Here is a 16061-nt window from a genome sequence, read left to right as displayed (position 1 = left end):
CGGTTGAACGCGCATATATATACATTGACATAAACTTCTATATGCGATTGCGTGTACATCCATCCGTCGATCCATCTTTACACCGCGGTGAACTATATTTTTTACATAGCACTTCACCATCATGCATATCCCGTTTATGTGAAAATTTGCATTATTTACATGGTTTGTTCGGGAGAATCATATAAATAGAAGAAAAGTCACAATTAACACGTAAAAAGTAAAGCTATGTATTTTTTTTTTCCCCCTTTTTTTACAATGTCAAAAATATGAGAACAAACAAATCCATCAAATTGATTTGTAAATCTCCAATTTTATAACCCACGCCGAATTCGTTGTTTTACACTTTGTACCATTTATAAACTTATATTATGAATATCTACACTGTGAACTGAACATAGAGTCCCTCCTTATCACAAATCATAGAACACTGCAAACAGCACAAAGTACTGCCTACTCACCCACCCCCCCAAAAAAAAAAAAAAAAAGACTCCTCTGAAGGAATGTTTCATTTATTTTATCTTTTTTGGATTTGATTTCCAGCATAATGACACATATGGACATGCGAAAAATATATGCGCACATGTCATAAACACACAAATACATACAACAAGTGATCCCGCACTTTTGTATAGACGCTCAAGCCTATTCGATTTAAGACGAAACTATTTTGTAAAAATGTCAATGAAGGAAGATTACTACGACTATCTGTTTAAAAGTAAAACGTGCATACATGGAACTATACGTGCGCATTGTCTCTTTACACATTTGTGTGTGTAGAAGTTGATGTATATATATTCCGCGGAATGCCCCCAGACATTTGAGCAAAGCACTCTATGTTGAGTATATGCCGAATTGTTAGCTACATTGTTTTTTTTTTTTTTCCTTTTTACCTAGTTGTTCTTATAGGAGATTCCGGCGTGGGGAAATCAAACTTACTCTCCAGGTATGCTTGTGCACGAAAAGGCGTTACACGAGAGGTGCAGGCGGATGGATACATGACATATGCGTGTGATCAATTACACACCTCTGCGTTTTTTAAAAAGCCTCCATACGCCTTCGAAGAACAACTCTTTGATAATTTCAACGTTTACGACAGCGGACAGGGAGCAGCTGTGTAAAATGCAAGTACCGGTGTTGAGACGCAACACTACCATGAACAATTGTCACAATAATGACTCGACTTGCTCATTTCTTTTACCCCTTCCATTCCTCCTTGCAGATTCACGAGAGATGAATTTAACCTAGAAAGTAAAAGCACCATAGGTGTAGAATTCGCGACAAAAAGCATTCAGTTAAAAAATAATAAAATAATAAAAGCACAGATATGGGACACAGCTGGGCAGGAGAGATATAGAGCCATCACCTCAGCGTATTATCGAGGGGCAGTTGGGGCCTTGCTTGTGTACGACATAACAAAAAAAAACTCATTCGAAAATATTGAAAAGTGGCTGAAGGAGTTACGAGATAATGCTGATTCTAACATTGTTATCCTGCTGGTTGGTAACAAAAGTGACTTAAAACATTTACGTGTAATAAACGATAATGAAGCAACTCAGTTTGCAAAGAAAGAAAAATTGGCCTTCATAGAGACCTCTGCTCTGGAAGCCACCAACGTGGAACTAGCATTTCACCAGTTACTGAATGGTAAGTGTGTACACCCACGCACACACATGGGTGGCAGCGTTTATATAATGTGCTTATTAATAGTAGAACGGCACTTCACAGGGTGCAAAATACATATGGATATACGTTTATATTTACACTCACACGCCGGCAACACGTATACGTGTGAAGAGAAAATTGAATCATATGTAACAGAACAACGATTGTCGTGTCGTAGGTTCCCTATGGATATCTTAAATTAAAATGCAGACGCTTATATATTCATGTGCGTGTTTCCCCATTTCTTACCCTATAGAAATTTATAACGTGCGACAGAAAAAACAAGGGACAAAAAATGAAGACAGCATGTCCATCCAACCTCGCGGGAAAAAAATAAATGTTAAAAAGGAGAAAATAAAAGAAAATACGAGAGAAACGAATAGGACGATACACATTTGGGTGTAACTTTTGAGTCTTCTACATGAGAGACGTTTCAAATGCATTTTTTTCATTTTCTCATTTTCTCATTCTTTGTTTTACAACTTCCAGGTGGACGACGATAATGACGAGAATGATTCAAAGAAAAAATCCAAGTGTTGTTAAAGCGTGTGCGAATTCCCCCCTTTTCTTTTTTTTTTAAATTCACCCAAAAACCATTGTAGTCAGTAATTTATTTTATTTTTTTTTTTTTTTACATTTGTTATTGTGATAAACCTTTTTCTTTTATTATGAAACATTTTTCACGTAATAATTTTTAGCCACCATATAAATACAGTATTATTAATTTAAATGTTTTAATGTATTTTTTTTTTTTTTTTTTTTTTTACTTAAAATTGTTCCATCATATGTTGTCAACATTTCATATAAGGGAAAACTAAAATTAAAAAAACGTGAATAAATAGTGTTGGTGTAAAAACAAAAACAGTGTGCATACGCATATGTATGCGTAGTTTGTGTATACCTTTTTCGACATTTTTTTTTTCGAATATCATTCGTCTGCTTCCAACATAATAACTTTTGGACAGGCTGACAGAATCCCCGTATCTCCGAAGGGAATACTTTTAAACCGTCGCATGACCCTGTCTTCATGCAACTGCTAATTGTTGGTTTATTTAAATGCCGTCCAGGTTGCACATAAGGGGTAAACTACTCGTTATGCAAATGAAACACTGACTGGGCGCTTCTTCTTGTTTTTTTTTTTTTTTTCTCTTTTCACTGTATTTGTGTGTATACATATGCATGCGTACATAAATGTATATATATTGTTTTCGTACTTGTATTTTTCTTATTTTACTTATTTTCCCAATGCTTAGCAACAAGGAACACACAAAAAAGTATTCCCAGCAAGTATGGGAAATTGCACAAATGCGCAACAATACGTTTTCATAACACGCGTCTGTGTATTTATATGTGTAGTTCATTCTGCTCATCTTCGCGCGCATTTTTATTTTCCACTTAATTCCTTTTTTTTCCCTCTTTTACAAACTTTTTGAACATTGTTGCAATGGACTATTTTTTTTAAAAAGTTGTAAAGACCAAAATACGATTTTGTTTAGTACCTGCTAAATTTACAATTTTTGTTTATATTACGAATGTAATTTTTTTTTTTTTTTTTGTAATTTTTATTAACCGTTTGTAAAGTGTTGGTAAAAGAACAACTTCGTGGTTATAAGACTATTGTCAGACATCTCTTTCTGTCGCCATCTTATCTGTATATTTCCAACCAATTCCCCTGAGACGTGTGTATCGCATAAAAGTGAAGCCATTTCGTTCTTTTTTATTTTTTTATTTTTTTATTACTGTCTTTTAAGCCCTGGATATAAGGCCATTTCGAAGCAATTACTTTTTTTTTAAAAAGACACATTTATAAGGACATCCACCAAGAACGATGCATTTGTTAGCGCTTTTCCGTGGGGGATAGCGAGCCGTCCGATGAATTAAAAGAGAAAAGGAAGGGTATCTTCCATTACGCAAGAAAGTCCGTGGGGCATTTAAAAGACGTAAATAGCATCAGCAGCAGCAACGGCCACGATGGAGGAAAGGAACGTGCTCGAGTACGCAGAAGTGATAATCGACCGGCAGAGAGATAAGATCAACGAGCTGGAGAAAAAACTCGTCGAGCTGCGAAGCAATAGCGAAGAGCTGCAAAAAAATGCCTTGAAAAACGACGAAGAAAATAAAACCCTGAGGATGGAACTAAACAGAAAAAAAGAAAACGACATGATGTTGAGCATGCAACTAAGTAAAGAAAATGAGTTTCTTCAAAAAATCAACGTACTGGAAAAGCAACTGCTCAAAAGAGACACCCTTTTGGAGGAATTAAACAACCTTTTGAAAAAAAGAAAATATGAATACGAATTGTTGTTACAGGAAAAAGAAAACCTAATAAATACAGTTAACATGATGAGAAGTGATATGTGTAAAAATAGGAAGGAGGCAAAACTAAAGGAAGAAGAATTTTTAAATAATGAAAAAGAAAGTGAAAATTTCTTAAATCTCTATAAAAATAATAATGAAGAATTGCACATCACCAAGAGGTGCTTAATACAAATTGAGACTGAACTACATTTGTATAAAAAACAAAACGAAAAACAGAAAAATGAAATCCAGAGGCTTTACAAAATAATTAGCTGTATGAACAAGGAAAAGGCTCTTACACCTCCTGTCGTATTAGCCTTACAAAATGATTATATAAGAGGTAGAAATAGTAAAACCCTAAATGAATATATGCAAGTGAAGACTATTGAGGATTCCCCCCCGGGTCTGTCAACACAAATGGAGAATAAGACAACCATACTGAAGCACATAAGTCCTGAAGGAAAACTGGAGAAAAGGATGACTTATGATGAAAATTTACTAAAATTAAATTTAATGCAGTCGCAGGAACAGAAAAATCTATTTAACAAAATATTAGAAACATTAAACAAAATTCAGCATGTGAAATATGGCGATAATAAAGTTGATTTTTTCTTTTCCAGCAGCGTTTTGCACTTTCTTGAAAATAACAAGGCACAGAAATCATTGTGCAATAATAATAAATCACTAAATAATTTATTCAGCTTAACCAGCGAGTCGGCGGAAGACTCCAGTCATTTATCGGACGCCAGTTCCTATAATGCACTAAAAAAAAAAGCGCACTTAGGAAAGAACAAGAAGGATAAAAAAAGGAAGAAAAAACAAAAGAAGGAGAAGACGAAGAAGAAGAAAAAAAATGGCATAATTCTTCACGCTCCGTTTTCAATGAAGAAAAGTAAAAAGGACAAGAAAAAAAAGGAAAAGCAGGGAGTTGGACAAATGGACATATTATCAGGGTCGGAAGACAACTCAAGCGAAGGCAATGACAGCTATGCACAGCACAGCCCTGGGGACAAGACGACCACCATCAGTGATGACACGAGTCAAGGTACAAGTGAAGAGACCACAAGCGAGGAAGACACACACAGTGATGGTGAAGAGGGGGACAGCGAAAGCGAGGGTAGTGCAAACAGTGATGGTAAAAGTAGCCATAACAACAGCGAAGACGATTCGAGCAGCGATTCACAGAGCGATTCGCATGACGCCTCTGCCAAACGGGGACATCACAAAGGAGGCACCAGCGATGAGTCGGCAAGTGACACAGATGAAGACAACATCAACCATATAAAGAAAAAAGAAAGTTACATAGGAAATAACAAGACACTATTAAACTTTGAGAATTATAAAGAAAAATTCATAGGAATTACAAATAAAGAAATATTTATATATAACAAAAAAGGGGACGAAGTACCCGTATACGTTTTAAAAAATAAAAATGTTAAAAATGTCAAGACGTTTTATAGTAAGCAGGTGTATATGTTGGAGTATATTTCATTCGACGCCACTTTACAAAAGCATTATTTTTTAATAAAAAATGATGATAAGTCACTCAGAATGTACTACGCTTTGCAGTATGCAGGGTTTATCAAACATAACATGGACAAATTTGACGCGGAGGAAGAAAGCAAAAGGGATTACGCGGCAAGACTAAACAAAAATTATTATGAGAACAAAACACACAGTGTAAGTGATGCACAAGAACGGGCTTCATATTATAACAAACTAAATTCGACCTCCCCAGAAATTACTGTAAATATAATTACTCCTAGCGGGATTGACCAAAATGGTAATAACGTACCTTACTTATGTAGTAATGTACGAATGAAAGGAAGCCCCAGAAATAATCATCTAATGCTTACACATGTTGACAATAAAAAGGCTTTTATTAATTGCCAACATTATCATATGGATTATAAAAATAATAAGGTCACCCTCTATTTTAATGATTTCAAAGATCAGCATATTATTTTGCCAAAGAGTAAAGGGTGCACGGGTATCCTGCAGGACATCCTAAATCAAATGAGCTGGAAAAATACGCATCAGATTTACGAACCGGCCAACAAAGATGCATACAAGGATAAAGATGTAGACGGATCTGACATGGCTTCTTACGACTCTGAAGAGTTAGCCGCGGGGAAGAGGAAATATGATGCTAGGGAGAAAACGGGCCAACGGGGTGTCAACAGAGATGGGGACAAGGATGGAGGAAGAGACTTCTTTAGAGAAGTGGATATGCCACGTAATAGAGAAGTAGACTCGAAAAGGGAAAGCGAAGATGACAGGAAAATGGGAATCCCCAGAATGGGCTTAATGGATAAGGCAGTCGAAACAGAGAGCCACAAAGTGAAGGAAGGTGCGTGGGAACAGGAGCAGGAAGGAGAGAAAAAACGATACGAGGAGAAAGACAAGGAGGATAGAAAGGATGACATCATGGCAAATTCGAACATGCAGGACAAAATGGAAGATACGTTCTGTATAAAAGATAATGTACTTTACATATCCAAAAATGGCAACCCTTTTAAAAAGGGCCAAATGAGCTTCAACGATGAAAATTCTTTTAAATTCCAAAATGAAAATGTGAAGACATTGAGAGATGATAACGAGCAAGAATTAACATTTATAAAGAGTGAACAAAATAAAGATGAGGAGACCTACATTTTTCACTACCTCAAAAAGGAGAAGTACGATCATATTATATCCAAATTGAGTAAGAACAATTTTAACGTTATTCAGAAAAATGATTATGATAAAATGAAAAAACAAGAAACAAAAAAAGATGAAGACAGGGGAAACAAATCATTTAATACAGAGTCACATGGAAAGGCTGAATCGGGGGAGGAAAAAGTAGAGAAAAAGGATAAATTTATTAAAAACAACCAAGTAGTTGTTATCGAGAAGGGAATATTATCAATTTATAAAGATTATGGAAACGAGAATTCTGTTCCCATACTCAAATTTACATCCGATTCTTGTGATGTACGAGCAAATGAACAGAACGGAGAAATTAGCATAAAAGAAACGTCAAAAGATTCTAATGATAAAATTGTTCTCGACTGCTTAAATAAAACAGAATTTCATAGGTGGAAAAATGCCCTATGTTTCGGTGGCTTTATAAAAGGAGAAAGTGTCAGCAGTTCGTACATGAATTTGAAAAAACACATATTCTCCATCAATTTATTTGACAACTTGGAAATAAAAAGTTTAGTCAGAGTCAATAATAATTCTATATGCATTTATCTAAATAATGAAATCAAGAAGCCCTTATTTTCCTTTGACAAGGAAAAAATAGAATTGGTCATAATTCCCAACTTAAGGAAAATACGAATTTATATGCAAAGGGATACCGTATATGAACAGCGATACGATATAACCATATCGTTGGCGCGAGATTTCGCAAGCATTAAAGAGCAAATAGAAAAGTTCAATTTTCACACATTAAATAAGAAAAAAACAAAAAAAATAAGAAAGCCCTTTGTTTTGTGCAAAAAGAATGTTATTACTATACATAAGGATAAATATAAATTAAAACCGGACCTTATACTGGACAAAAAAAACTGCACAGTTTTATACGATAAAAACAAATTCAAGATAACCTTTAAAATTAAAAGTAAATTAGATAGCACTCACGTAGACCTGAAAACTATTACCCTATCTAATGCACTTAATTTTAACAAATGGCTGGTCACACTAAAAGTGGCTTCCTTCATACCTGGCTTCCAAGAAGTAGAACAGGACATTTCCTTCCCCACCATCGTTTTTGGGCATACGTGTCCCGAGGCGACTAGCTTACTTGGCAAGAGAAATTCGTTCATGAATTTTTTTAAAAAATAGAAAAAGCAAAAACAAGGAAATATCAGACATGGCATGTAGCACATAGATCTATGATGAAATGCCTCATTTGTGTATAAAAACTGTGCACATTTTTTTTTTTTTTCGTGTTTGCATTATTGCATTTTTGTTTATTATTGTTTTTTTTTTTTATGTGTATGTACATAGTTAAACAATTATTAAGCATTCGCTCCTTTAATTTGTTTGCCTTTACGAGTTGAAAAAACACTGGGGAAAAATACATAGCTTCTTTTCCTATAAGCAAATAATTGATCGTTACTTTTTTTTTTTTTTTTTCGATTCCATTTGGTTTCAAATTTCAGGGTTAGCACATGTAGCGAATACATCCGTTGAAATGTGTGTAACACCCCAGGGTGATTAGTTTTGCCTTTCTTTAATTGTTGCGCTTTGTTTATGCTGCCTTAGCTATTCTCTCTTTTTTTGTGTGTGTTGCATAAATTTATGCCTATTCTGCAAGTCATTTGTAAACATTCGTAACGTAACACTAGAAACATTTTGAACAAATCCCAAACCGCTATTTTCACCATTTTTGTAAGTTGACTTATTCGCTGTAACTTTCACTTTCGTGCTCCATGTGGAAAAAGCTTTAGGCTTTTTATGCACATGCGTAGTTCATTCAAAGGGAGAGCTTCTGCATGATGTTTATTTCGCCGGTTCAATATTTTCCGTTCCTACGCTCCAAAAATATGCAGTGCGTACGTGCAGTATTGCGCTTGTGTGAGTTTGTGCAGAAATAATTGTACACAGGTTAATTGTACTGTGATGGTTAAAAATTCCTCACTCATTTTTTTTTTTTTTTTTTTTTTCCCTGATACAGTACAGCATAGAAACAAATACGCACTTAAAGCACATTAACATTACTCATAAAAGCCATTTTGAAGCATTTGCCTTTCCCACCCCTGCTTTACATAAATCATCGTGCGAACATGCAGAGAAGGAAGATGGTTCACAGTTTGGATTGAACATTTGCTATAAAACTGAAATTGCCGTTTCGATTTGAACTTTTTTTGCGCAAGAGGAAAATAACACATTCATAAATTAATTTATAAAAGGATGACACAGAACCTTGTGCTTCGACTGAACGTAATTTTCCATGCTCACTTATGTGCTCACCTTAACATGTGTGCCTATACATATATAACACTTACATAGCTATATATGTGAACTCGTGTCCCTTAACCCTTTTTGCAAGTCTCAACATAAGCACAGCGCTGTGCCTTATGGATGACGTAGAAAAATGCCCCCTGTTTGCTGACCCGTCAACCCACTTTCTCCTTTTCCTAATAGAAACCCTTGTTTTATAACGCAAAAGGGATTAGCAGGATCCTCAACCTGGAGAGCAAGCAATGTGTGAAATGCCATGCCAAATTTAAAAGATGTTTCTCCATAGGTAATTCTACATGTACATGCAACATAGTAGTACTGTATCTTTTTCTAAAACATATGTCCAACTGCATTTGACTCCACAACCGTAATAAAAAAGGCATGCATTCATTGTGTCCACTTGTTGCACCCTGTCCTGTGCTCACACATGCATGTATGTTTGTAGCCCCTCAGTGTGTTTTTCTACCCCTGCTTATGTAACTAATTGCACTTTCTCACACACTAAACACGCAGAGACGATAAAGGTACCCAGGCTTGGAGATTCCATTACGGAAGGTACTATAAGTGAATGGAAGAAAAAAGTGGGTGATTATGTTAAGGTGGATGAAACGATAACAATTATCGACACGGACAAGGTAAGCGTCGACATAAATTCCCAATTCAGTGGGGAGATTTCAAATATATTTGCTGAAGCGGGAGAAATCGTTTTAGTGGATGCGCCCCTATGCGAAATAGACACTTCAGTGGAAGCACCTGCTCACATATCAGAAGAGAAAGATGATGTGGCACAAAGCAAAGCTGCGAATGCGAATGAAGAAACTGGAACAGAAAAAGAGAATGATGAAGACGACCACAATAGCGCACACAAAGAAAGCAAAAGAGGACTAAGTGAAAACAATAACACAAAAATGCTATACGAATCCGTTAGTGAAAGAACCGAAACCAGAGTGCGCATGTTGCCAATAAGGAAACGAATTGCTGAAAGGCTCAAAGAATCGCAAAACACGTGCGCATTACTAACCACATTTAACGAATGCGATATGAGCAAAGTGATAGCCCTACGCAGTGAGTTAAAGGATATCTTTCAAAAAAAGTATGGATGCAAACTAGGGTTCGTGTCTCTCTTTATGCATGCGTCCACGTTAGCTCTAAAAAAAATGCCACAAGTAAATGCATACATCGACAACGATGAAATTGTGTACAGAAATTATGTTGACATATCCGTAGCAGTGGCCACACCGAACGGATTAACAGTTCCAATTATTCGAGATTGTCAAAATAAAAAATTACCAGAACTTGAACAGGCTCTATCCGAATTAGCTACCAAAGCGAGAAACAACAAATTGTCTTTAGAAGATTTCATGGGTGGTACTTTTACCATTTCAAATGGAGGCGTTTTTGGTAGCATGTTAAGCACACCTATTGTAAACATGCCGCAGTCAGCTATACTAGGTATGCACACAATAAAAGATAGAGCCGTAGTGGTGAACAATCAAATTGTAATTAGACCTATCATGTATTTGGCCCTAACTTATGACCATAGATTATTGGATGGAAGAGATGCTGTGCAATTTTTAAGCGCAATAAAGGAATATATAGAAAACCCGAATCTTATGCTCATTGACTGGTTAACTGATTGATTGGTCAACTGATTGACTGGTCGACTGAGCGCGGTTCCCACTGGGTGTGTCATATGGGCTTATGCTAATATACCAAACGTAGGGTTAAAGTGCTTCACATGTGTGTAACTTTGAATACATGTAGTATTCCGCACAACCCCCCCACTCCCTATTTTTTTTTTTTTTTTTTTTTTTGAAGTTAGCATACTTGTGTGTAAATGTAATATACTCATAATGTAGTGTAATCTTATGAACTTAATTATAACCCTTATCATCTCTGTTGTCCAAGTTAATTGGTACCTCCATATATATTCTTCAACATGCCTATTCGTACGTAATAGGTGTGCTTATATTTATTAGTAAGTAATATTTCTCCCACATGAAGAGTTCATCTTGAAAAAGGGTCACACGGGAGGTGTGTGCGCACGATAATTGTTGCAAAAAAAAAAAAAAAAATAATAAAATAAAAAACGAATGGATTACTTAAAATATTTTATTTAAAAGGAGGACTTCTTAATAAAGTCCTATTGTGTTGAGTTAACATTTTTTTTCTGAAATGTTTTACTCACGCGATAGACAATGTTGTGTGCCCGCTCAGAGGCATCAAATTTACCACGAAATTAAAAAAATAAAAAAAAAAAAGGAACATACAATATAAATGACGTAGAATGGTATCACTATGAAAAAAAGAAAAATCTTATTCCATAGGTTATAAGGCATCATAATGCATAGAGCCCATCCAGCATAACCACTGTTTCTTATTCATCAGGGGGGTCCTTTTCTACGTCTTCCACTTGCTGCAGGGAGGATGTACATAAGGTGGCATGGGCTATGTGTGTGCGCGAATCATATGCACGTACGTGGGCACACACAACCCCCAGTGATATTAAAACTGCACATTATTATACAATAGAAATAAAAAAAAGAAAATGAAATGTACTAGGCACGTCTGACACAGAAACCTCTACATAACAAATTGCACAAGCGACATAGAATAAAAACAAAGCGGTGTATGTACATTCTTACGTTTGAATTTCCCTCCTCCATTTGTTTCATCTTTTCCTGGTTATACAAGTCGTCTATCCAAACTGCCAAAAAAAAAGAAGAAAAAAAAAAGGAAAATATGGGAATTAGACAAAAATGGCCATTCGCATTTACATACCCACATGTGCTGCGCAGGCGTGTACACCACGGCAAGATGCAATAGTACCCGGCTTATATTGTTCCATTTTCCTATTTCTGGAATAGTTGACATAAATTCTTTTTCCATTTAATTCAAAATTATTCATGTTGTATAAGGCATGCTTCGCATCATCCTTTTCCACATACTCCACGAAGGCGAATCCTCGGTTTTTTTCTAAAGGGGAGAATAAGGAAACTGTGATAGCAGCTCAAAACTCCTTTCCTTCGCATGTTTTGAAAATGTCAAAATGGAAAAGGGGGTGAAACACACTTGCGACATTAAACTTTGATAATGGTTAAAAAGGGATAAACATAAAATGTCTATGTCGCCCCCTTTCAGTTTTCCGCTCGCTTACTTGTAACAAAATTTAGAGGTACCTCGATATTTCTTACATCACCAAAGGAAGAAAAAATGTCATACAAACTCTTTTCGTCTATTGTCTCATCAATTCCGCCTACATACAACACCTCAGTTGCGTTATCATCACTCATGTTTTCTCTTTTTATTTTTTTTAAAACTTTTTACAATGAAAAAAATGAGCAGCGTGTTGTCATTTTCGACCTTGACAAGAGCAAACAATGTGGGAACACTATCCAAATTGTTCGCAAACACGCGCTGCGGAAGGAAAAAAAAAAATTAACCATTCATCTTACTCGAAATAATTAAGTGGGCATGAGATGTTATATAATTTAGGTTAAGAATAAGCGAACCGTTTTATGGCCCCCTTGCAAAAGGGGAACATTCAAAAAATGCAATTTTTTACACTGCTTCGAAGAAACGGAATTGTTGCACGTGCGGAACAGAAAGAGCATACTTCTTTTTTTTGTTCCTCAATAGAGCAGGAAGAAAACCCTAACAATTAACTTTTTATTAGGCACAAATTCATTCCTATCCGTTTCGTATTATTCACAAATATAATCCTTTCTTTTATATGCAACCTTCCGCCTTATTAGAAATCATCAGTTGCAGAAAAACGAAAAAAAAAAAAAACAAATCGTTAATTTAAAAAGGCGAACAAATTTAACCTTTACATGAAACCTTCGCACACATGTTATATACATATTGCGCAACGGAAATAGGTGAATATGCTTTTGAACAAGTTGGAGGCTACTAAATTAAAAGTTGGATAATGGGGAAATCTTCCAGCACACATGTGACCCTGTTGTACATTCAAAAATTTTGCACAATGGTTAAGAAACTTGTCCTCAGTGCTACACAATTCTTCACAAGGTTTTTTTTTTTTGTTGTTGTTGCATATAAGATAGGAAAATATATATATCTTTATTTTGTCACTAGAAAGGACATATTATAGCAGCGCACAAAAAAAAAAAAAAAAAATACAACTGTGTAAAAATTGTCTATAAAAAATCAACACCAAAATGGGGAAAAAATATTCTTGGTATGTAATTACATTAAATTTTTCGGTATACAATTTTTTAAATTAATGACCATGGAAGGGAAAAAGTTAAAGCCGTCCTTCACCATTATCGGTGCTTCAATATAGCTCTTTCTTTTTTTATGTGCCCCTTCCTCACATCAGCAAAATAGCGTGTCTGTGTTATTTAAATCGGTGATGTGTCCATGCGCACACACGTATATAAAGGCAAAGGGCCAAACACTTTTCTAAAAAGAAAAACGAGCAGACATTGCAAAATAAGCAACTGACATAATTTCAACATGAGTGAATTTGCGCTAGCCGCATTTTTGTTTTTGTTTTTATGTTCGCACTGTTATCAACGCACATAGTGAACATAATCTTTTGCGCCGTTTCACCACTCTATAGGTGAGAACTTGTTTTCTGACGACGTGTGTTACAACTAGGTCAAAGCACCGTGTGCCTGTTGTTTGTTCTCCCGTTCGTTCTTTTTCCCAGTCGTTTGTAAAAAGTTAATGTTATCACATGGGTGTAAAGTAGCATCTGGGCATTAATAACAAACTGAGCCATTGTAGAGCCCCCCTCACACACAGAGGTGGTCATTTTGAGATTTTCCAATTGAGTATTACTCGCACTGTATCACTTGCATTCCACATTTGCAATCATAGCAACATTGACGCTTTACAATACGCACACGTTTTTTTGTCACACCACAATTCTTTTTTTGTCCTGCCGGAAAAGCTTTCCCCTATATACCACTTTATTAAGACATTGCTGCTGTGTGCGGCCTGCTTCTTTTCCCCCTAAACCTCATATCCAAACTAAACCAAAATGAATGAGTCCAAAACGAACGGAGAGAAAAACCTGCTGATATATGACAAGTCCAGCAAGGTGGGATGCATCTACTTCATAGGAATAAGCAGCAATTTCTATCGGGGCAGAGTGATTCTTAAAAAAAACTGCATCAGTGACAGAATAGTAAGATATACAAACTTAAGCGAAAATTTGTTGTTAATAAAAAATGGAAATTATAATTTTAAACAAACGGCAATATTAATTAAAGGGATAACTATCTTTCTGCACAGGCAGCTGGAGGTGTTACTAACTGATTTCTACGCCATGTATAAGAAGTGCTTATTGAGTAGCCTGAATGAATATAGGCTCCAAAAGCGTATTACAAAAAAGTGCAAGGCGAACAGAAGGCATAGAGCAAAGAAAAATGTGCTATCTTTGCAGGACGGGGAACCAATTTACGGCAACAACTACAGTGGAGACCCCGATGACGGTACTTTTCGAAGGAAAAAGACCAGCCACATAAACAAAAATAAAAACATAGCACACATAAACGACCTAATGCTGAAGGAAAGCAATGAACTGTATGAGCACGACTACCACTTTGAACATGAAGACATCCCAAATGATGAAAATATGATGTATAATGATATGCTAACTAACACCTCTTCATTCAATTACTCCAAATATAATAACCTCTACACAATTAACAATGGGGTGCGTAATATAAACACAAAGGAGAGTAGTAGAGATGCAAACATGCAGAGTAACTTAAAGAACACTGCGTTCTTAAAATATAATATGTTAGACATTAAAAGAGACACAAGTGCAGAAAGAAATAACTACTCCAATGATAGTTTACTCTTGAGTAAAACTCTGGACAAAAAGAACTTCTCCTTCAATGTCATGAATAGTAGTCTCCTATTCAGTGGGAATATTGCGCATGGTAAGGTATCCAATAATTTGGGTGCAAACCACAATGGGGACGGTAACATCATTGGTAAGGACGACAACACCAAGAAAGGGGGAGAGCGCCCACGGCAAGACGAAAAGAAGAACAAACGAATCTTTGCACAAATAGATAAGGACACCATTCTGAGGCATAACATCTGGGAGGAGAACAAAACGAACAAAACACAAAAATCAGATAATCAATTTAGTACCCATTTGACAGGGGGGAGTTACATTTTTTTTCTTCTATACAATGATGTAAAAAATGGTCCTAGTGATAATTCAATATCCTCCTCGTTCCATTCGTATGAACAAGCAAAAAATTTCATCAACTTTGACACAAGGAAGGATGTTTACAACGTATTCGGTAATGATCTGATACAAAATGAAAAAATTAACATGCAGCCAAACAACCTTAAATTGCTTCAGACCAAATCGACAGTGTCCTCCATAAACGAAAGGAAAAATAAACACAAAAACCACCTAAACTTTGAGCAGTTAAGGGTAAACTTTAATGATGAATATTTTTTAAATCATGAGTTGCAGAATAACCATGGGGGAAAAAGCTACTCGCATGACTCTTTCGGTAACAGCTATGACCAAATGGATTACAACTTCGACCAAGTGGACTACAACTTTGACAGGATGAGTAGCTTCCCCCAAAAAATTTATGAACATAGAAAATCGCAACCAAACGGAGGACATAAAAACAAAAGTGGGAAGGAGTACAAAGATGTATACAACTTCAGTGACACTTTCAAAGACTCGCTCAGTGTCCCATCCAGCAAACTAGTGAGTAGGAGATCTTTCACCTCTTCCGAATATAAATATAACGAAGAATTAATCAAACTGAAAAATTATTTGCACAAAATAAGTGCAAACTGTTCCAATGTTATAGAATTCGATCGCATATTTCCTGTGAAAAGAATGTCCGATAAAAATATCTCCATCATATTTTACAATTTGCTCGTACTCGCCTCAAATGCAGAAGTGGACGTGACTCAGAATTATCCTGACAGTAAAATTCTCATACAGGTATGTTGAGTGGAGGCCAATTATTAAAAAAAAAAAAAAAGAAACAGGGAACGTTCCTTTTTTAAATCTACAAATGGAACGCACGAAGAATCGCATGGATAATGAGAACAAAAGGGTGATGTGTGTTAAATGAATACAGAAATGTACAACATACGAAATATACACATAAAAAAATTAATTATACACGTAAAGTGCA

At 35.7% G+C, this 16061-nt stretch overlaps 5 protein-coding genes across 5 annotated transcripts; 4 read left to right on the top strand and 1 right to left on the bottom strand.

The window, feature by feature from the left end:
* Nucleotides 1-675: 675 nt before the first annotated feature.
* Nucleotides 676-2205, top strand: AK88_02116 (uncharacterized protein; the record flags this gene model as incomplete). Its single annotated transcript, XM_012479750.1, has 5 exons — nt 676-742; nt 895-943; nt 1220-1644; nt 1919-2001; nt 2152-2205. 5 exons carry the CDS (start codon nt 676-678, stop codon nt 2203-2205), a joined length of 678 nt encoding a protein of 225 aa, XP_012335173.1.
* Nucleotides 2206-3633: 1428 nt separating this feature from the next.
* AK88_02115 (uncharacterized protein) lies at nt 3634-7788 on the top strand (the record flags this gene model as incomplete). The annotated part of the gene is made up of 1 exon (XM_012479749.1): nt 3634-7788. The coding sequence occupies one exon, from the start codon at nt 3634-3636 to the stop codon at nt 7786-7788; it is 4155 nt and encodes a 1384-aa protein (XP_012335172.1).
* A 1071-nt stretch (nt 7789-8859) lies between these two features.
* AK88_02114 (uncharacterized protein) lies at nt 8860-10550 on the top strand (the record flags this gene model as incomplete). Its single annotated transcript, XM_012479748.1, has 3 exons — nt 8860-8889; nt 9094-9196; nt 9424-10550. The coding sequence occupies 3 exons, from the start codon at nt 8860-8862 to the stop codon at nt 10548-10550; spliced, it is 1260 nt and encodes a 419-aa protein (XP_012335171.1).
* A 737-nt stretch (nt 10551-11287) lies between these two features.
* On the bottom strand, nt 11288-12203 carry AK88_02113 (uncharacterized protein; the record flags this gene model as incomplete). Its single annotated transcript, XM_012479747.1, has 4 exons — nt 11288-11326; nt 11556-11617; nt 11740-11886; nt 12068-12203. The coding sequence occupies 4 exons, from the start codon at nt 12201-12203 to the stop codon at nt 11288-11290; spliced, it is 384 nt and encodes a 127-aa protein (XP_012335170.1).
* A 1715-nt stretch (nt 12204-13918) lies between these two features.
* On the top strand, nt 13919-15874 carry AK88_02112 (uncharacterized protein; the record flags this gene model as incomplete). Its single annotated transcript, XM_012479746.1, has 1 exon — nt 13919-15874. One exon carries the CDS (start codon nt 13919-13921, stop codon nt 15872-15874), a length of 1956 nt encoding a protein of 651 aa, XP_012335169.1.
* Nucleotides 15875-16061: the final 187 nt, after the last annotated feature.

Source organism: Plasmodium fragile, assembly GCF_000956335.1.
Source record: "Plasmodium fragile strain nilgiri unplaced genomic scaffold supercont1.20, whole genome shotgun sequence".
NCBI classification, from domain to species: Eukaryota; Apicomplexa; class Aconoidasida; order Haemosporida; family Plasmodiidae; genus Plasmodium; species Plasmodium fragile.
The sequence above is the reverse complement of the archived record's forward strand: the minus strand, read 5'-3'. Positions and strand labels throughout refer to the sequence as shown.